The sequence below is a fragment of the Rhinolophus hipposideros genome, assembly GCF_964194185.1.
Source record: "Rhinolophus hipposideros genome assembly, chromosome: 14".
Lineage (NCBI taxonomy): Eukaryota > Metazoa > Chordata > Mammalia > Chiroptera > Rhinolophidae > Rhinolophus > Rhinolophus hipposideros.
Window position 1 is genome coordinate 31,216,279 of NC_138060.1, and position 22,468 is coordinate 31,238,746.

The window sequence follows — 22,468 nt, forward strand, 5'->3', positions numbered from 1 at the left end:
AATGAAAATACCAGGTCTTTTGATGTATAGTTTCCCACAGTCTGGATTTTACTCTGGGTGCAGTTCAACACATTCCCCATTCTCTGTATCAGACTTAGATGCTTTATCAGACTTAGGTAAAATCCAAGAGACCATTGGTGGTGCTGTATTCCTTCATCAGGAGGCACAGAAACAGAAACAAACTCATAGATACAGAGATCATTTTGATGGTTACCAGATGGGGGCGAGGAGGTAGGGGACTGGGTGAAAAGGGAAAGGAATTAAGAAGTACAAATTGCCAGTTACAAAAACAGTCGAGGGATGTAAAATACAGCATAGGGAATATAGTCAATAATATTGTAATAACTATGCATGGTGTCAGATGGGTGCTAGACTTATTGGGGTGATTACTTCACAAGTTATATACATGTCTAATCACTATGTTATATACGTGAAACTAATATAATACTGTATGTCAACTATAACTGAAAAATAAAAAAAATATTTAAAAAAGAAAAAAATCATTCTGAACTTACAGATTTAAACATATTGAAGAGTTTCAATCAGTTGCATTTAGTATACCTTTTAAAGCTAAGAGTGTCCTTTTTTTGTTCAGTAGAAAACCCTTCAAGTTGGTTCCCAAATTATTTTGACACGACCCTAGTAGATTTTTTACTATCTGTTGTGAAAATATATTTCAGATTCATCTTGTAGTTTGTCTTTCTCAGGCCTGGAATGAACCATTTCTCCCCAAAAGCCCTTGTTTCTCTTAGTGAGACACGGTACTTCAAGACCACAATCTGGCTATAAAGTTTGCTAATTGCTACTGGATTAGTCATTGTTTCTATGATTCTTCAATGTACAGAGCTAGGAAAAGTGTACAGACACAACAAAATACCTCATGAGTTTATAGTGGTACTTCTATTTCAAATTCAGGACTACTGGTGTTTTACTTAACCTCTATGAAATTATAAAGAAAAAATGTAGGGGACTGTTTTTGTGACTTAGGAGTAAAGAAGGTCTTCTTTAAAAGGATCCCCAAAACACAAATCATTTAACAAAATAAGAGGACACCAAAGACAAATTAATCCAAATGACATGTTGGGAAAAGATAGTTGCAGTGTTTAAAACCAACACCAGACCAATATCTAGATTCTATAAAGGATTTTTAGATTTGTAAGAAAAAGGCAGAGAGAACCCAACAGAAAAATGAGCAAAGCACATGAATAGCAATTTACAGATGAGAAAAACAGACAACTAATATGTGAAGAAATGTTCAAATGTATTAGTTACTAGAGAGGTGCAAATTAAAGTAGCAATGAGATACCTCACAGGAACACTGGTGCCCTGCTGACAGTCTAGCAATTGGTCACCAGCCCAGAACTGCCACGATGGGCTATGGTGGCAAAGATAGAGGCCATGAATTGGTCCATCAGCATAGACTCCCACTTCTGAATACTGATCTAGCTATTGCCGCCTCTGAATATCCAACTTGTCAGCAACAGAGATCAACACTGAATCCTTGATATAACTATTTCTTGAGGAGAACAACTGGCTACTTGGTGCCCAGTTGGTTGACTACATCAGGTCCCTTCCATTGGAAGAGCCAATGGTTCATTCCCACAGGAATGAATATTCCAGGTATGAATTTGCCTTTCCTGCCTGCAAAGCCTCAGCAATAGTACCGTTTGGGGTTATGGAATGATTGACCCACAGACATGGAATCTCATATAGCACAGCATTTGACCAGGGGAATCACTAGAGTGAGAGAGGTACAGAAGGCACAGCTAAAGTGCTAGCTTGGACAAAACATTGAAAGAATGGAATATCATCCTTTATGTAAGGATATATCAGTTCAGGGCCAGTATAGGGTGTTCTGTTCTCAACAGGGAGAGTACATGGATTCAGGAATCAAGGAGTATAAATAGGCGTGACCCCACTGACCACCACTTATAATGAAATGACCTGTTGGAGGATTTTGTGCCTCTGTCCTTACAAATCTGAGCTCTTCAGTGTTGGAGGTTCTGATCCCCATAAGAGTAGTTTCTTGCCGGGTAATACTGCAAGGGATCCAGTGCAAGGCATGTCAGACTTCTTGTGCCCAGGGACCAGCAAGTAATTGACCTCACTCAGCAGGAGGAGGTCAGGCTGCTTTTACATAATAGCAGCTGAGAGGAATATGAGAACCTAAGAGATCCACCTAGGGGCCTCCTGGACTCTCTTGCCCCTTTAAACTATGAATAGACCTGTGCAGCAACCCTGACTTGAGAAAGAGTACAACTATCAAGGGTTCAGGCACTGCAGGGAGGTGAGTTGTACAACCAGCTAAGCTACCGACACTTGATGAGGTGACTTCTGAGGGTGAAGGGAATTCAGAATGGATATTGGAGGAGGGAGCAGATGAGTTGCAGGCCTGAGGTCAACTACAGTGACAGGTGCTGTATTTCATCCCTCTAACCTCCTTTATTAGTTTTCTCTTTGGAAGAAGGGCCAATGGGAACCATGGGAGAACTTTCCCCCAAAACTATGTGGAGAAGTAGATCTGTTAGATACAGGGGTGCTCTGTGGCAGTCATAAGAATATGCCTTATGGACCTCCAATTGGAGGGAGCATAACTGACCAAAGGTCCCAGCTGCTGCTGAGTTGTGCCGAGGCTACTCCTCCCACAGCCTTCTCCACACACAGCAATGACTAGGTGTGGCAAGAACACTGAGGTATACCTGCTCTGGGGAGACACAGGACTCCTCTAGTGGCTGACTTTGGTGTGAGGACTCCCTGATGGCTTTCCCGAACCTACCTTAGACAAGGATAGACTTCTGCAAGGCAGCCTGGGATGCTTCTGCGCAAGTTTCTCTCTGTGATTTGACAGTTGCCTTGCCTTACACAGACAGCTCTTTCCCTAGTTTCTCTCACCCAGGCATTTCCTTGCACAGTCAATCTCGTCTTGGTGTCTGCTTCTTGAACGACCTGAACTAGCATAGCTTGTACATGAGGGAAAAGGAGAGTTAAGAATGACTCCCTGATTTCTGATTGGGTACTGAGTGCATGTGATTGACAGGCACCGATATAAGGGAGACAGGGGACCTCTTTGGAAGAGAAAAGGCATAACAAGAGGACACATTGAGGGGTGTGTGGAAGGGAACGCAGAGAGGTCTCAGGCAAGGAGGACACTACCACCTGTTACACGTTTCTGTTACAGATGAAGTGGCCCTGTCCCCACTGGAGACCCAGTCTCAATTCTCTAAATTTTAAGTGCAACTTCAACCTCACCCATTGCTCAAAAGCAGGTTCTCATGAAGACATGTGGAAGGAGATTAAAGAGAAGAAACTTTCTGTGGAGCTTCTGTCTTAGCTGGAGCCGCTATAACAAAATACTGCAGACTGGTGGCTTCATCAGCAGATATTTATTGCTCACAATTCTAGTAATGGGAAGTCCAAAATCAAGATGAAGATCAGGTTTCTGGAGAAGACCCTCTTCTTGGTTTATAGACAGCCTCTTTCCTACTGTGTTCTCACATGGTCTTTCCTTAGTGAATGCTCCTGGAGAAGGATCTCTCTGTCTTCCTCTTCTTGTAAGAATCCCACCTTCATGATCTTATTTAAACCTAATTACCTCCAAAAGGCCTCATCTCCAAACACCAGTACATCGGGGGTTAGGACTTTACCATAGGAATTTGGGTGGTGGTGGTGAGGGTGGGGGGACACATTCAGTTCATAACAGTTTTTTTCAGCCATATTGGGTAGTGCTAATTCTCACAGCCACTCAATCTTCATAAAGGTCCCCTGCCACATGGACCCTTGGCACGGGGTGGCTCTAAGATGTTTCCAATTCCTTTTAGAAAAAAGAAACTAAGCACTGACTTATAGACTTAGAAACAAAGCTCCTTTGAGTAGCCTTCCACTCTCAGACTGGCACCACTGCTTTCTGTAGGTTTCTTGCAGACCCTGTTCTTCAGCCTCAACGGGGGTTGTCTGGGGTACAATTGCTTCACTGAGAACAATTATTTTCCCTTATCTCCCTGCTCTTACCTTCCATCCCTTCATTTATCTGTAAGTAAATTTAAAAAAGGGGGGAAATGACATGTGTGAACATAGTAATTTTCAGAACAAACTCAGAAACACATTCTTGATAGCTATGTAAGGTTTTGTAAACAGGAGCATGGCTGAGTTATTGCCAGAAACACAAGGCTAGACCATTTTCTTAGAAATGCAGAACAGTTTAAAATTTAGCCATGGGACAAGAGGATCTTATGTGGCATAAACTCACTGATTTTTAGTAAAAGAAAAAATTGGTTTTCAGGAATTAATGTCGAAATGTCACTCCTCAATGGGCTTCAGTTATCATAGTACGGGTTCCCAAGTATTAGGCTATGGATTACCTCTCACTCTGAATGAACTGCCTCTGCCCAGCTATCTCATCTCCATTCAAGTAAACACAGGTCTCCAGTCTTTGTTCCAGCTTCAGAACAGTGGTGAAAGTCATTGGCGATGTTGATAAGGTATCACTTTTGGTATTGTTTTTGCACTAATCGCTGAATGATTTAACAAGTTTATCAGTCTCACTTGCTTAACAAATATGTTAAAAACCGGAACTGTGGTTCCAAGGGCTCCAAAGTAAATAAGACAAGTATTGTTGGCTTGAATATTTCCTTCTTGCAATAAATTGGAGTTCAAAGAAGTTACAGAATTAAAAGGTGCGATTTTCACGTATAATTAAGGTCAACAAACATTTATTGTTAAAAATTCCTTTAACTTTTCCTTCTTGATACAGTGGGTCCTTTATAGCAGAGGGAGTGTAGGCCCAAACATTGAACTATTTCCAATTGAGGTTATCTGAGGTTAACTGCAGGGCTGGAGACGTGGGGAAATCTCTGCTCTGGTTCCATGGTTTTCTTCCCTCTATTGCCTTTTATTTACACCGGCTCCAAACATCCAAAAAACATTATTGTAAAATAAAAAGAACATTGGATTCAGAGTTTTGTTTCCCATCCTGTTCATTTGTTTGGGGCTACATCAATGTGCATTTCCTAAGGTCTCATCAGCAAGAATTACCTATGCTCCATAGGCTACTGGGTTGACCAAGTCTGGCTTACGTTATAATGGAGGAAGCAGGAACTCGCTCACAGGAAAGTAGACAATATCAGGATGTATATGAGACTGTCATCAGTGTATTCAGACCCATCCATTGCTCTAAGATAAGTTATCTCTTTGTACATCTCTACTCAGATATCTACCTTGGGGTTCCTAGGGTTTGCCTGCCTGGTTGGAGAAATCCTGCAACTGTGTGATGAAGACATTTGGAATAATTTTGAACAGAGTTAATGTCATGAGGGCCAAAGAGAAGGGACATTCCTCAGGGCAGGTGATATGTAGGCGAAGCTGTGAATAAGTGGCACCCACGATAAAGGGACTGATGCAAGCGATGGTCCCAGGATACAGGGTTTCCTGACACCCATCCTTGGAGCCTCTAGGGATCTGTGGAGTCCAGGTGAGGAGCTGCTGCTGTGGTACCGGCTCACACAGACAGAAAGTTGGGGTGGTACAGGCCAGATAAGGCAAACAGGGGGGGAGGAGGGAGGAATGGCAGTTCTGCTGTCCACATCAGAGGGAAGGCTGAAGGGATGGATCTGGGGGCCCTGGGACGTTCCTGGAAGTGGCTCAGAGAGCAGGAGGCCTCTTCAGGAAGACTCAGAAAGGATATTAGGCTGTGATTCTGAAAAGGTCCCAGGTACCATTGACTGCTGGCTGCTGCACGCATCTTATCAACTCTTATACAGGGGTGAAGCTTTCCTTCTGGAAGGTTTACTGAGAAATAGATTTCACTCATTTGAAAATAATAATAACAATAACAATGGCAACATGTTTGTCATCAAGGAGTCCAAACACCATCTATAGTAATAGGATTCTATGTTTCTCCTCTTTTCCTTATTAAAAAGTGAGGGCTGCTTCTTTGGTTTACAGAGCCCTTCCATCCTCACAATGAGCCTGAGGTAAGTTATTTTCCATACGAGCAGTTTCGGGACTTGTCCTGGTATCCTCAGCCTATGGAGGGTGGAGGCATGACTCCAAGCTCAGTGCTCTTTCCATCATATCCTCTACTTGGTTCTTGGTCAGGTCCTATTTTTTGCATCACTAATGCTCACTTTCATCCCTGTGACAAAGACCACCAATTACTTCACTGCTCTCTGCCTTGAACACTTGACCATGGTTTTGGCCATTCCGCAAACAGTTGGAAGGCACTAGAATATATGACCCACTTGAAACACAGGCACTAGGAATGTATCACTCCCACGAATGGACCCTTCTAGTTTCCCCAAAGAGGGGAGCAGGAGCTCTGCTCTCTTCTCCTCCATCACTGAGTGGAAAAAACAACCAATCTCTCCAATGCCAGGGAACTTTGGAAAGATACCAAGGCAGGCTGAACCTAGAAATGATGAGGTCCAGAGAAGAAATTCAGCTCCAAAAGGAAAAGGTGTGTGAACAGACCCAAGGTGCCATTCCTGGGGAGCCTTGGGCACAGGAAAAAAAGAAAGAAGAGGAAACCATCGACTAGTGGGACAGCTTTACCTCCCTTAATGTAGGACCTACTAGGTCAGGATCCAGCTTGTTAAGGAGGGAACCTCCCTGCTCACACCAGAGCGTCCAGGGGAACAGTAGATATCTGTTCATGGCTGAGAGAAGGCTCTGGAATGAAGATAGGTGACTCCCTGAGTGAGAATGGCTCCAAAGAGTATTACTAAGTACTCTTGTCAGGGGCACTGGAGAACAGACCACAGCAGAATGACACTATCTTGGGACATGTGGGGATTGACACATCAGTGGAGGGCAATAAACTTGACTTTGTGAGACTGGGAGGAAAGTATGACCCACAAGGGGGACCTCAGAGCAAAAGGACTCTTCCTGAAGCTGCTGTAAGTGAAACTGGAAAATCAATTCTTGTTCCAAATCCCAGGGCCTTGGACTACTGGGGTTGTCCATTGTTTATGTATGGCGATAGATTTTCTTTTCTTTTAATCAAAACCTTTGTAAAGTTTGGAGCAAAGAACAGTGTTGTCTGGTGAAGACATTTTCCCAAGTCTCTGTCCATTATTTTTATTGAAACTCAACTGCTCAAGCAGACTGTCTTTTGGCTCCAGACTTAAGTACAGTTTTCTCCAGTTGAAATTGTCATCCTATAAGCCCTCCTGATAGATCCACAAATAAGCAGGATTAATGTGTGGGTTACCTGAAAAATCATGTGAGCCCTTTGTTGTTCCCAGGTCTCTGTGTTTGGGGGAACTTAGTAAAGGGAGGAACTTCCTGGGAACTTCTTGTATTTAGTGTTAATCTTCTGCCAATGATTTACTTTCCCCCAGTGTTGCTGAATTGGAAGATTAGATGGTGATTTATCAGAAAGTATAGCAGGAAAGACTTGTCATTGCTAAGACCTCAGATATTGGCTAACTACAAGTTCCTGGCTAGAAGGTAAGCTGTGATTCACTGGTTTTGCATTTTCTAAAAAAGTTATATGGAATATGAAAAATAGACCACCAAGAGAAATGAGATCTCTGCTCTTCTGAAGTGAGCTAGCGTTAGAGCTAACACTTAAGGGAGAAAGAGGTATTGCAGGTAACAGTTCTCAGCCTGGGCTTTGGTGGCAGGTAGTCCCATGTTAGAGTCATGGCTCTGCTAACTGTGTGATCTTGGCAAATTATTTAACTCTAGCCTGCAGTTTGCTACCTTGGTGAATTTCCTTCTTAGTTCTATTAGATTTCGCAATTTCTACAACTAGTGATATTTTTGCCTCTTTCTTTCTAATATTCATAGTAGAAATTCTTCTCTCTTGTTTCATTGCCTTGGTTAGACTTAGCAGAATGATGTTGAAGAGTAACTGATAATAAACATCTATATCATATTCCTGGTCTTAATGGGGCTGTTTCAAATGCTTCATATTAAGTGTGATGATTGCTCTATGTTCTGATAGACATCGTTGGTCAGCTTATGAAAGTTTCCTTGTGTTTTTTAAAAGTTATGAGTGGATGTCAAATTTCATCCTGTTCTTGGCATCTATGGAAACAAAATGATCATACAGCATTTCTTCTTCAATCTGCTAAGATAATGCATTTTACCAATAGTTTTCCTATTAACGGATTTATTATTTTTCTCTTTCATACCACCCTTAAATTCCTCAGTTAAACCCTAGTTAATGAATTTTTCTTTTTAATATTGCAGGACTTGGTCATATTTTATTTAGGATTTTAAAAATCTAAGCTTAGAAGTGATATTTTTTGTATTATTTTCTTGTGTGCTATCTTCATCTGGTTTTGCGAATCTAATTTTTAATTAATTGTGTTGATTTGAAGGAGCAGCTAGGAGAGAGAAGTAGACATGCTGAAGGAGCTCCAGCTCTCCTTGTCGGTCATCCTGCTGCTTTCCTGTGGCTTCCTCTACCGGCTCACCACGAAGTCTAGCTGCCACTTCTCCTGCCTGCCTCCCTACAAGTCCCAGGAGGGGCCAGAGGGCCTCCTGGGCAAGGGACGCAGCATTGTGTTCATAGAGACCTCTGAGAGAATGGAGCCACCCCCACTGGTCTCCTGTGCTGTGGAGTCTGCTGCCAAGATTTATCCTGAGCAGCCTGTGGCATTCTTTATGAAGGGTCTCAGCGATTCCATGCAGCCACCCCCAAGCTCCACTTACCCAGCCTTTTCCCTCCTTTCAGCAATAGACAATGTTTTCCTCTTCCCTTTGAATTTGACAAAGCTGTTTGAAGACACACCATTGTTTTCATGGTACACTCAAGTAAGTGTTCAGAGAATCTTAGAATGCCAGTGTGGGGAGGGACCACAGAAAACGATTCCAACCTACTCATTTTATAGCTGGGGGTAAGGACTCAGTGTTGGGGATGGGATCCTTTGACTCTTGCCTGGCCTTCTTTCTATTGTGTTGAGTCCTGATTCAAGTAAACAGGAGAGACTTAAGCTTATCGATAAGCTTTTGCTTCCAGCCTTCTACCTTAGGATCCCATATACTTTTGAGTCTTACTTTTAACCGAATGAGTTGCTGGATCTTTTCTAGGTGTACAAACCCCTTATTTTTCACTGAGAGTTAAACCCATCCATGTTAAACTTTTTTTGTTTGGCACCTGAGGGGGAACATTTAACTTGAAAATTATGTAAACAGAAAACCCATAACGGATCAGGTGGAGTGTGGCTATATGAGATTGGGTTATATTAAGATATGATCAAGACACTCCTGGAGCTCTTAGGAGGTGTGTAATCTTTATCATAGTAACATAGCATAATAAGGAAATAATGTTTCAATTAAATATTTCTCACAGAGGACTCATAATCAGGTAATGCATAAGGAAATTATAATATAGCCACTCAGTAATTCCATTATGCAGGCTTTATCTGTAGCATCTTATGAAGACTACAAGATGAAATTAAATATTCTTATATTATAATGTAATTATAATCATTTTAGCTGTGCAACCCCCTAGCCCCACATCTATATGGAAGCAAAAGACCTGAAGAAAATACACAACACACAGTAATAGTAGGTGTTTTAGTATGATTGGATGAGGAGTGAATTTAGTGATGAGAAGATGTTAATTGTATAAGTAAAATTATTTTAAAAAGTAATTTAAAAACTGACATCAAAATAATACCATTTGCCTGCCATATAAAGTCCGATCTAAGTTCTAATCAGAGGCTAGGCCAAATGTCAGCAAACTTTTCTCTGTAAAGGGCCAGAAAGTAAAATACTTTAGGTTTTGCAGGCCAAGAGGCAAAATTGAAGCCATTATGAGCCACTTGTGTTAGTTTCCTATAGCTGCTGTAACAAAGTACACAAACGTGGTGACTTAAAACAACAGAAATATATTCCCTCACAGTTTTGGAGGCCAGACGTCCAAAATCGTTTTCACTGGGTGGATATCAAGGTGAGGGCAGGGCCCCATTTCCCTGGGAAGCTCTAGGGAAGAATCCTTCCTATAGAGCCTGTCTCTCCAGCCTCTGTCTCCATCTTCACATCCATTTGTGCGTGTGTGTGTGTGTGTGTGTGTGTGTGTGTGTGTGAACTCTACCTCTCCCTCTCCCTCTCTTTAAAGGACATGTGCTTGCATTTAGAGCCTATCAGGATAATCCAGGATAATCTTCATCTCAAAATCCTTAATTGAATTCCATCTGCAAAGACCCTTTCCCCACGAGGTAACATTTTCAAGTTCCAGGACTTAGGATCTGATTATCTTTGAGTGGCCATTATTTAGCCTACTACAGTATTCATACATAAAAAAGGAAAACTCCTGCCCTCGTACCCCCCACCTCATTTGCCTGGGGACTGGGTGGCTCTCCTGGGTGGAGGACTCACTTGGCTCCTGGATGCTGTCAGCTGGAGACATTTTCTGGACTAAGCGACAGGCCTAAGTGTGTGTGTGTGTGTGTGTGTGTGTGTGTGTGTGTGTGTGTGTGTGTAATTGGTCAGTTTTTGGTCAGTTTCACTCTTGGCCCCATGTAACTTCTATATCCCACTGCACCTACCGGTATCTCTTCTCCTGAAGAGCAAGGAAATCTCAAATTTGAGACCTGTCAGGAGGAGGTAGATTGACTCACCAGATTGAGATTTCACCTGCAGTTGCCAGCACAGGGTTCCTAACAAGTAGGTGGCGACTAGTGTGGCCCCAGGCAGCGGCAGGGCAGGCTGTGGGTTAGGGAGGCGGGCGTTAGCAGTGGAGAAGGACTGGTGGAAGGGACATGCTGGCTAGGTCCCTGTGACTCTCCGTGCTAGCCTGCTAGAGGGTGCTCCAGGACTGTACAGGAACAGGCAGCACACTGGCTCTGGGCCCGGTGTCCCCACTCTGGTGTTTAACTAACATTATCTACGTTGTATTTTGCTCATAGGAAAAAGAAATCTTCACTCTAATTGTTTTGGGAGATACTGAATACTAACTATATCCTTTTCTCACAGACACAGGCTCTTGTGTAGTCCTGAACTAAAGACACTTTAATTTGACTCAATCCAGCATTTTCCAAACTTATTTGAGCATGGAACCTTTTCAGTATGACGTAAATATTTTCTTGGAGCTAATGTTCCCCAGAACGCAGTTTGGGTTGTTCTAAGCTACACCTCCATTTTGCTATATTGGATTTTTAAGAACAAGGTGGGCCCTGGGACACAGAGCTCTTAAGCATTTGCCCCATGTGAACCTGCACTACTCTCTTTTGGCCATACTGCCTCCCTCCTGTTCCTGCCTCAGGGCCCTTTCTTTAGCTGTTCTCTCTACCTAGAACCTTCTTCTCAAGATACCTGCATGGTTTACTTACCCACCTCATTCAAGTTTCTGCTGGAACCCAAGACAAAATTGTGTTTCACCTTGTCCCCTTCATAGCTCCCTCATCCAGCTTTTTTTCCTTCACAGGCCTTATGAACACCCAACATATTATATGTTTATTTGTTTCTTCTCAGTAGAGATTTTTGTCATTGTTCACTGGCATATCTTTAGCAGCTATAACAAAGCTTGGCGTATCGTAAGTAGGACCTCAATGAATATTTTAAAGGAATTAGTGAACAAAGGCATGCATGCGTTTTAAGGTTCTTTTACCAGTTCCTCAAATAGCATATTTGACTTTTTTCCTATAGTTTCCTACTTTATCAAAAGTCAATACATATTGACTTTCTTTTTTTATCAAAAGTCAATACATATTGACTTTTTTCCTATAGTTTCCTACTTTATCTTTTTCTTGTTCAGTTTTTAGCATTTTTAGGACTTTACAAAAATTATTCCTTCACAGATTCATATTTGTGGTTAATATGGACACCCCACTGAAAATGACTCATACAGTTCGTTGTGAAATGCCTTCTGGGTTTTTATTTTACCTTTTCGCTGCTTTAATTCTTTTTTTATTTTTTAAAACAATTTAATGAAAATCTTTAAAAGCTGTTAAAATCTTTTCAGGTTGCCGTAAACTTTTTACTAAAAGGTAACTTTTTGGGGATGGAGGTAAGTTTGGTAAATGTGCAAAATTGGGCTTCTGGCAAATAGATTTTTGGGAAGCTGGCTCAATTCCCCTTTCCCAGCTAGCCTCGGGCCAGGTGTCCTGCTGCGACAGCCATCCCTTTTCCCCTGCTGGTGGGGCTGATTTTCACCTGCTCCCGCAGATCAACACCAGTGCGGAGAGAAACTGGCTCCATGTCAGCTCCGATGCGTCCCGCCTGGCCATCATCTGGAAGTATGGTGGCATCTACATGGACACCGATGTCATCTCCATCAGGCCCATCCCCGAGGAAAACTTTTTGGCTGCCCAGTCTTCTCAGTACTCTAGTAATGGGGTGTTTGGATTCCTCCCCCACAACTCCTTCCTATGGGAGTGCATGGAAAACTTTGTTGAACACTACAATTCAGACATTTGGGGCAACCAGGGTCCCAATTTGATGACGAGGATGTTGAGAGTATGGTGCAAACTCGAAGACTTCCAGGAGGTGAGCGACCTCAAGTGTTTGAATTTGTCCTTCCTACACCCCCAAAGATTTTACCCCATCTCCTATCCAGAGTGGAGGCGCTACTACGAAGTCTGGGACACAGACCCGAGCTTCAATGACTCCTATGCCCTGCATCTGTGGAACTACATGAACCAGGAAGGGAGGGCCGTGGTCAGAGGCAGCAACACGCTGGTGGAAAATCTCTACCGTCAGCACTGTCCCAGGACTTACAGGCATCTGATTCAAGGCCCGGAGGGGTTGGTGACTGGGACGCTGCGTCCTGGTAACAGATAGAGCCAATGCTGGTTGGTGCTGCTACATCGTGGAACTAAACACTGACTGCGGTGCCACACTTTCACTTGGTCTCCACTTTTCCCAGGGGCGTGGGGACTGACCCCCATGGCAGTTAGTATTAGCTTTCTCTGTCTATGATACAAAAATCCTAAGGACCCTTGACGTATAAAATATAGAAGTGTAATGCTCTCTTATGTAAAAGAATCTGAAGGCAAGTCATTCAGTGTGGGTGTAGTCACTGCAGCCATCAGGGACCTCGGCTTCTTGCTTCTCTCTGTTTGTCATCCTTGGTGTCCACAGCTCGTGTTCCATGTGGCTAGCTGGTCTCCATGTCTCATCGTGTCTGTGTTTAAACAATGTCCCCTGGACTAGCCATCTAGGGCCAGTCTCCTTTGGCCTGTTTCTGTGTTAGGGACTGACATTGGCACCACCAAATCTTGTGTGTGCTATGGTAGAAGTGACAGCTAAGTGATCTAGTCTTCTATCAACTCTTGGTATCCTCAGGACCTGGAACGAAGCCTGGCTCACAGTAGGCACTCAATCACTCTTGGCTATATTGAATGTTGAACTGTGGCCCAGTAAGGGAAGGGTACAGGGGTCCCATGCATGGCAGGTCTTGGTCACCCAAGGATGGAGTCTTTAGCTTTTGCATTACAGACAAGGTGGACTGAGGTGCATGTCAAGTCCACTTTCTCACAACCGCCCTGCAAAAGAGGGCACCCACTTACATATGGGGCAATTCAGTCTGGTGGAAATGACAAACACAAGCAGATACCCTCAATGCTATTTTCTGTACATTTAGGGGATACGATGGGAAGAGAGCTGAAAAGCAAATGCTCTAAGTCCCCGCAGATTTCACACTGTACTGAACTCAGAGGACGCATGCTGACTGCGAGGCTCCTGACTCAGTCTAAAAATGCTTTAGCTAATTTGATTCTCCTAATGACCCTGCTAGGTAGAGGTTTTTTTGTTTGTTTGTTTTTTTTTCTATTTTATGGAGAGGTTAAGTGACTTTCCAAAGGTTACACAGCTTGGGAATGTGGGATGTAAATGAATCTTTGACTCCAAAGCCTGGCCTCTTCTTTCCCCTCCAGTGGGCAGTAGGAACCACTGGACAGAAAAGTGCACCCTGACCAGGAGAGGAGAAGAGGAACAAGATTCCCCATCAGAGCAGATGAGTCACAGACATCCCTCCTTGGTCTTGGTCCCTAGCCCATCCACTTTTTTTTTTTTTAACATTTAAAAAACTGCTTTGAAGTACACATACCATAAAATTTGTCGTTTTAACCATTTTAATACGTACAATTTCAGTGGCATTAAGTACATTTATATTGTTGTACAACCAACATCACCATCCATCTCTAGAACTTTTCAAAGTGAAACTCTGTACACATTAAACACTAATTCCCCCTCCTCCCCCATCCCTGGTAACCACTATTGTACTTTCTGGGATATATGAACTTGACTACTCTAGGTAACTTGTATAAGTGGGATCATATAATATCTGTCCTTCTGTGTCTGGCTCATTTCTCTTAGCATAGTGTTTTCAAGGTTCATTCAAGTTGTATCAGAATTTCATTCCTTTGTAAGGCTGAATAATATTCCACTGTATGTATTACATTTTGTTTATTCATTCATATGTCAGTGGGCACTTGGGTTGTTTCCAACTTTTGCGTATTGTGAATATGCTGTTATGAACATACATGTGCAAATATCTGAGTCCCTGTTTTCAATTCTTTTTAGTATATACCTGGAAATGGAATTGCTGGATCATATGATAATTCTATATTTAATTTTTTTGAGGAATTGCCATTCTCTTTTCCACAGCAGCTGTACCATTTTACATTCCCACCAGCAATGCATGAGGGTTCCAATTTTTGCACATCATTGCCAACATTATTCCCATACATTTTGTTTTGGTTGCCCCAAGATACAGAGCTTGGCAAATTGAGGCTGGTTGGGGGGAGCCTTAAAATTTTTTTTCCAGAAATCTGAGTCTCAGCAAAGCAAGCACTGACTATGGGAAAGGATCAGCGGCTGATATCAGGAAAGAAAGAATTTTTTGGTCCTGGGTTTCACTGCTGGATCCACAGGACAAGCCAGTAAGTTGGGGGGTGGTGGTGGTGGTGGTGGTGGTTAACCTTTGACCAGGCCTGGGACTCACTGTAAAGGACTAACATGAGGTGGGATCAGAAACCAGGAAGATTCCTTTAATTTAGGGCAGGTGGGCTGGGCTGTCTGCCCAGGAGGTTGCAGCTGTCCCTGCTTTCAGCAGGAAAGCGACTGTACTGGAGGGTGTGGGGTGTGGTGGTAATGGCGGTGGTGTGTATGTGTGTGTACAGGAGTACATCAGCCTCCCTGAGTTCCACGGGGCATGGCCTCTCAGCAAGGCCTGGGAGCCATTCTCATGAATCCTGGATTTTCCTAACGAGTTAAATTTAGCATTCCCTCCTTCCCTGCTCTGTAACAGGCCTAAAAATAGCGGGTCTTGGGGTCTGGGAGAAGCTCCACCCCTCCTTGGGGTGGGGTGGGGAGGCTGTTTCAGGAGTAGGAGGCGTCAGACCCCAGGCCTCGAGCTGCTCGCGGGGCGAAGTTCTCCTGTCTCAGGCCCCGCAGGTTGGCAGCTCTGTCCCCACCCCTGGGAGCGCCCAGGCTCCCCGAGACTGGGGAAGCATCCCAGCCCGCGCGACGGTGAGGATTCCGGGAACCTCCTGGGGCAGTGGGGACTGTGGAGAGAGCCGGGGCGGGGACTGGACGGGGCTGAGAGAGGGAGCCAACGGCTCTGGGACTTCTGCCCACTCTCCCAGCTTCGGGGACCCCCAGGTGAGCCGGACCGCACGGGAAAACTATGCTAGGAATTCGGCCCGGGAGGGGCGCGGGTGAGGTCCTGGTAGTCCCAGTGCTCGGTGCCACGGGAAGCAGGAGGTTAAACATTAGCTACTCGGGACGCCCTGCGGGGGTCCCGCCCTAGAGCAGAGGAGCTGCTCCCGGCTCGGCCTCTGGACGCGCCACTTCCTGCGTCGGGCTCTGCCCTCCACACCCAGCTCCTTTGGCCTGCTGTGGACCGAGGTACCCCCAGAGGGGAGCAGGAATGACTGTACCCCCAGGACTGGGCATCCCTGGGAGGACAGCTTTGGATTTTTACTTTTTGAAAAAAGTAAAATGACTTGGGGGCTTAATGCTTTGAGTTCTGTAGGTGTATGTGTCTGTGTGTGTTTGTGTGTGGGGGGGGATCATTTAGTAATAAGATGATTTAAAAACAAACACTTTGGCATCTCTAGTTCCTCTGCCTTGCACTCCTGGGCTGCAGTTTAGCAGGAGACAGCGATGGTGTTTTCGTTTTGTGATGGCTACAGATAAAAGTCCACTGGAGACTTGCTCAGTACAGGACAAGGGTCCAGAGGCCTGGCGGAGCACAGGCTCTGGAGGGCCTGAGCAGGGACTCCCATTAACCCAGCACTCCTCAGGACTCAGGGCCTGCCTGCCCCTTCATTGTCTCCTGGAATCTGATTTCTAACAGGACTTGGAAGAGCGGCCTGGTGAGTGTGGGGTGCTGGGACTGTGGACTCCCACACCCCCATCTGCAGGCAAGGTGAGGGGGTCTCTCTCCGTTTTCATGCAGTCCCTAACCCCTCCCCCGGGAGCTCAGGACTGGCCGGTGAGAACAACCCCACCTAGAGAAGGCTGGTCCTTCAGTCAAGTGGCTGATGAGCCGCCTTTTGTCAGTGTCTGTCAGCACCAAGGGTCTGGAGACATTTACCTCTTGTGGAAATACTTTTGGACACCGTCCAACTTGATAAAGTGGTCCCATGAAGTTATATGCTGCAGGTTGGAAACAGAAAACTGAATTCATTTGTGCAGCATAACTGGGTTCTGCTACGGAGCTGGAATTTGGTCAAAAGGCTTGTTGCTCAATTGAAACTGTCAGGCGCAGGAAGGCGACAACTTGCTGGTCTGTTCCGAACCGCCTTGTGGGCCCCTTACAGGGAAGGCCAGTCTTGGTCTGCAGGGTGAACCACCTGCATGAAATGCTACCTGTCACTAGACCTTGTACCTCTAGGGAGGATTCTGTGGGGTCTGATGACCCAGGCACTGAGGGCAGAGAAGCTCTATCAAGAAGCAATAACTCCTCCATGGGAAAGAAAACACCAATATTATATTCTACACTGGTTTTCTTTTAGATGTGAAAGCAGTGTTGGTTTTTGACAATTCTGCACTTGGGAAGCTAGGTCATGGTCACTATGTAGTCTTTTCCTCTAAAATACTCCTGAGAGATGTCAGTCAAATCCCTACCTCCAATTTTTATTTTAAAGAAAATCCTTTTGTGGCAAAAACTTAAAATAGGTTTTGACCAAACTGTGGACACTGTCTTTTAAAAATATCTCTTTAAAGTTTCTGGGAATGGAGGCCAGCTATAAGGGAGAGCTGTGTGCTTAGTGGGTAGATCTCTCTCTCTCTCTCTCTCTCTCTCTCTCTCTGTTCTGGAAGTGTGGGCAGCTCCCACGAAGGGAAAGAAAGAGTGGAAAGGCAGACTCCTTCCTTTAGAAAACAACAGAATCAGAGAAGTCTGAGGTCTGTAACGGCAGTGCTCTGGGAGAGCTCCTGGGTCGCTCTCATCTCCTTTGGGGTCTCCCCCGCTCCCTTGCCTGTGGTGTGTGCACAGCCTGTTTGCAAACTGTGTGAAGGTTACCTTGACAGCCACAACAATTAGCACTAAACGACATGCCCGAGTTCCCTGGGGCAGGCACCACTGAAATTAGTTGGGAGCCAGGGCAGGCTTGTAAATGATTGTCTGGCAGGAGCCTTGGAAGCGTGTTTCTCTCTGTGTGCTTCTCTTGGCTTCATTCTTGAAGAAGCAGAAGAGACAGGAAGATGGCAGCGGTACTAGTGTACTCTAGCTGTCAATATATATTAAAAAGTCAGCCAGAATTTTGTTTAAAAATCAGCTATTTAGTATATTCTGTGGAAGTTATCTTTGACACATTGTAGGTGGCAGGTTTCAGAACCATAAAGTCTCCAGGAGTTGCTTCACAGTGGGATGACTGCCTTGAGAGGTGGTGGACACCCTGTCACTGGGAATATGCAAAGCTAGGATGGTAGATGGGCTTCCTCTCTTGGCTATAGGATTGCCCCAGGTAGAAACGAATCTCTTCACCCATGAAGTGAATTTGGAATGCTAGCATGAATATCGTTCTTTTGGCTCCCATTAACTTATGACATTGGTCTAGGATTGGGAAGTTTCCTGGACCCCATTGAAACATCTAGGGATGGTTAACACAGCTTCAGATTTCCTAATGACAGTGAGCCATTTCTGCCTGTGTTCCTATTCCCAGATGGGAAAAACAGTCTGCTGCTAGCTCATTTGGGAGAAGGCAGGGTGTTCCTGCCCTCCTGGGTGTGTGGTTTCTAGGTAACTTGCAGCATTCTCATCTGCTTTGTCTTCTGCCCATCCTAACCTGGATACAAGCTGCTGAGTTGAGTCTGCTGAGATACAGGGAGAATTGAAGGCCTCCAACCCTGATCCTGTTGTGATTTGCTGTAAACTCTTTCAGTCCGTGCAGTTTGGTCAAGAAATCTCAGGTAGTGTAATTTTTATAATGGGAAATAATTTATGTATTTTCATCATGATCATTGGAAGTTATTTTGGCATAATTCAAAAGCTTTGGAGTCAGAATTTGATTTGAATCTTGGCTTCATACATAGTAGCTGAGTGACTTGGGAAGGTCCCTTAGCTTTTCTGAGCCTCAATTTTTACATTTTTTTCAGATGAGGCAAATCAAAGCTACATACCCGGCTGCATGATAACTAGAAATAGTACTTTTTAAGGCTGGCACAGTGCCTGGCACATAGATAGATACTTAATAAATGATGGCTGCTGTCATTGTCATACTCATCAAATTCCCACAGTTCTGCTCAGCTTTTGATGTCAGAATGGTAGAACTGCTGAGAATCGGACCTTTGGGGTTCTAGTGGGAGACAGGAATGATACTTTTGGGGCTCAGTAAAACCTCATGAATTCAGACATTCAGAATTCTGTATAGCTGGGACTGGAGCTGTGGCCCTCAGTATTAACAGAGTGTGCTCAGTGTCAACGTGAGGGTTTTAGGGCTGCTCAGGTGGCAAGCTAGAAGGCTGTGACCACAACTTGACAGCGAGTGTGGGCACCGGGACTTCTCATTGAAAACCACCCACAAGGGCTCCCTCATTCTAAGCTTTCATTAGTGGCACGTGGGATTCAGCTAGGACATAGATGGTCAACAAATCAATCATTTTACTAAGTCTGAATGGCATTTCTCTCCAAGGAGTCCAAATTAAGGACTCCTAACTCCATTCTTATTCTATAACTTAATTCTTGCTATTCATAGCCTCATTTCTCCAGGACTCCAAGAATGTAGAAATGTGAGGCATTTTTTAAGAAAATGTGAGGATATTCTAAGATTTTGGCAATTCTTCTCAGTTCAATAGAAGTCTGGGCTGCAGGTAATATGCTAGGGGCTGGAGTGCAACAGATGTGAATAAGCCAAGGTCTCAGCCCTTGTGGAGCTCATAGAGAGAGAGGGGGAGTGGGGCAGGGTGGGGAGAAAGGAGACAGAAATGTCGTGGTATGGCCTCTTCTTGGTGCTCCCATAGCACCTCGTCCTACTTCCTACCCTGGCACTTACCACTCTGTAGGGTAATTTCTGTGTATTTTTCTGTCTTTCTGGAGAACCAACTGTGGAGCCAGACACCATCACTTACTAGTTGTTTAATTGTGGGAAAGTCTTTCACCCTCTTTGTTCATCTCTCAGTTTCTTCATCTGTATACAGGGTTGTGAGAATTAACTGAGATAATACACGGAACGCCTTATAACTGTGTGTGGAGCACATAGTTCCAGAACTGTTAACTCTTTCTGTTAACAATGGCAGGAACTGTTGCCTGAATCACCATTAATACCGAGTGTCAATCACGGTGCCTGGCACTTAGTACAGGCTTAGGAATAATTTGTTGATGGGATGGATGAATAATTGCCACACAGCGACCCCACATCAGACCAGAATATGGTGAGGGCGACTAAAGGAGTGTATGCTCTGTGCTCTGGGGAGGGGCAGGAATTATGACTGTGGGCCTGGGAGGGATTTGGGTAGCGACCATGTATGAGCAAATCCTTGAAAGCATGCATTCACCTTCAGTAGGAGCAGAAGGACATGGCGGAGGGCCCTCTACACCAAGAGGCAGCATGGCATAGTGGCTAAGAGTTCAGACTCAGTAACCAGCTACATGGGTTTGGATTCTGCCTCCTGTACGTGTGGACAAGCTTCTTCACTTCTTTGTGGCTTAGATAATAATAGTAGCTCCTCAAGGGGATGTTCTGAGGATTACACAAATTATTCTTTACAAAGCACTTAAAAACAGTGCCTATAAATAAGTAGCCCAGACATAAGAATGGGTAGACAGCAAATAATATGGTAAGTGGAGATGCAGCTAGAAAGGTAGTTTGGAAACAGTTCATAAAGGTCTTTGAATGTCTTCTTAATGAATTTGGAATTAGCTCCCGAGGAACACATTCATTCCTATATGGCTGAAGCTCATTGATGGCTGTCCTTTTTAAAGAGGGCATGCACTCCCCTTTTGCCACAACCCCAACACTGCCTGTCCCAATACTCCCTAAAGCAGTGGTTCTGAATTAATAAATCTGGAGAGCTGCATTTCTCACAAGGTCCCAGGTGATGCTGGTCTGCTGGTTCAGAGACCACACTTGAGAATCGCTGCCTGATTGTATTTTGGACACTAAGATGGAGAACCAGTTGCCATTTATCATCAAGCTTATACTGTGGTTTCTTTTATACCTTGCACATTTCCTGCATCAGAATTTGGATATATAATTTCTGGTATTATCAGTAATGGCAATTTTGGCCTAAAGGTCCCAAGAGACAGATGAGCCAGTAAGAAAGATTTGGGAGTGGCTCAGGCTCAGCCTGTGGTAGATGAAGCTGTGGTTATGTGTGAGCTCATCTCCAAGGAGAGTGTGCAGGGAGAGATGCATCACGGGTGAACGGGACAGTATCATGGGAGCACTGGCACACTCTGCCTCAAAGGAGGAGTGAAACTGTTTGAGGGAGAGGCTGGCAGGAGCATTCAGTGATGGGAGGAGAGCCGAGAGAGCTGCTGATGAAGTTTTCTTGGTCATATTATTAGAGAGAGGACTGTGGGCAAACATCTGAGGCCAAAGCTTAAATAGTTAAACAGTGTGTTCTCAGGTGAGCTCCTGGTCTGCAGGAGGACAGGAAGCAGGTGTCCTGTTACCCTTGCTCACAGCATGCCTGGTAACCTGCTGTTGTTCCAAGACACGGCTTGTTGTGGCAATTATTTCTGAGGCTCTGGTGACACAGTTGCAGCTTGAAGTTGCGTATGGTGAGTATCATCTCACCTGCCTCCCTGCCCTTTTTTTTTTTTTTTTAATAACACAGTATGTTAAGTAGAAATGTGCTGGTCTTCTCCTCATGGCCATGGGTGTTTGTGGCTGGAGAGTTTTGTTTTTGGCGTATGTGTTGGGGAAGAGTATCTAAGAAAGAATAGGAGATGAAATGGAAAAGGTGGGTCAATGGCATCCTGTGGGCAGTTTTCCAGACCAGGCTTAGGGTTTAGACTCAGTACGGTGGCAACAAGGAGCCACACTGAGCTCCTGGGTGCGCGGGATGGTGTGTGGTTAATACACCTTGGTTGCCCCAGTGCCTGGTACTAGGCCTGGCCCAGGTAGTCATGCTGTAAAAGAGAGGGGGGGAGTGAATGAATAAGTTTGAGGGATAAGTGGTGATTATCTGATCAAAGCGAGTTTTTAGGACTAATAGCCTCAAGGACCATATTGGGGAGTTCACAGTCCATAAGCTTTGGAGCCAGATGTACCTCTAACTGTGTTTCAACCCTGGCCTCCCTACCTGGGGCAAGCCATTGTACCTCTGCAGACATCAGTTTAGTTGTTTGTAAAATGGGAATGCTAACAGCTGTTTGCAGGTGTGTATTTAGAGTTTGTAGCTGGCACAGAGGCTGGTGCTTCCTGCACCACAGCTGGTGTTGTTACTGAGTGCCTTTCCCTTGTATCTCCTCCAGTTCTCACAGTACCCCGGGGGATAGGTAGGGCAGGCCTATCACCACCTTTCCCAAATGAAGACAGGGCTCAGGGAGGTCAGGCCCTTTCCTGGAGGCCCTTCCCTTCTTTGCAAACCCAGCCCCATCATTTCTTCGAGGGCTTTCTCCTTTATGAGGTCGACGACCTTTCTCTTCTCTGACTTTTTATTGCATTTAAATATCTGAATGACATGATCTAGAAAGAATTTGATTAAATAGTGTCACATGTACTGTCTGTTGCTCCAGATTCTAAGTTTTTCAAGGGCAGAAATGATATCTTTTTCTTTAAAAAAAAATTTAAAAGTAATTGATGAGGATACAAAGATCTTTGAATAGTGTAGAGAAGTGGAAAGTGGAAGATAAAGGTCCTCAACCTCCATTCCCATTCCCAGAGGTAACTGGTAACTATTGCTAACAGCTTGTTTATTTTTCTAGACATAGTCTATGCTTATGAAGCTATATATATAATATATATGTTATATATTATATATATAATCAACTTAGTGTATGTATTTTATTTAATTACGATTATACATGAATAACAAATAGAATCATATATATATATATATATATATATATATATATATATAAAATAATCATTATTGGTCTGTGTAAAGCCTGTCTATATCTATC

At 44.2% G+C, this 22,468-nt stretch overlaps 2 protein-coding genes across 4 annotated transcripts in view; both read left to right on the forward strand.

Moving 5' to 3' along the window:
* Positions 1-8,346: 8,346 nt before the first annotated feature.
* A4GNT (alpha-1,4-N-acetylglucosaminyltransferase) lies at positions 8,347-15,824 on the forward strand (the record flags this gene model as incomplete). The annotated part of the gene is made up of 4 exons (XM_081072823.1): positions 8,347-8,757; positions 12,115-12,718; positions 15,200-15,608; positions 15,701-15,824. 4 exons carry the CDS (start codon positions 8,347-8,349, stop codon positions 15,822-15,824), a joined length of 1,548 nt encoding a protein of 515 aa, XP_080928949.1.
* Positions 15,265-22,468, forward strand: part of DZIP1L (DAZ interacting zinc finger protein 1 like) — a 43,372-nt gene continuing 36,168 nt past the window's right edge. For 2 of the 3 annotated variants that reach the window (XM_081073322.1, XM_081073323.1), the window contains exon 1: positions 15,265-15,420. The gene's annotated coding sequence lies outside the window, so the exon portion shown is untranslated. Of the gene's footprint in view, positions 15,421-15,676; positions 15,799-22,468 lie in introns of those variants that run through there. The other variant, XM_081073324.1, reaches the window with a different exon arrangement.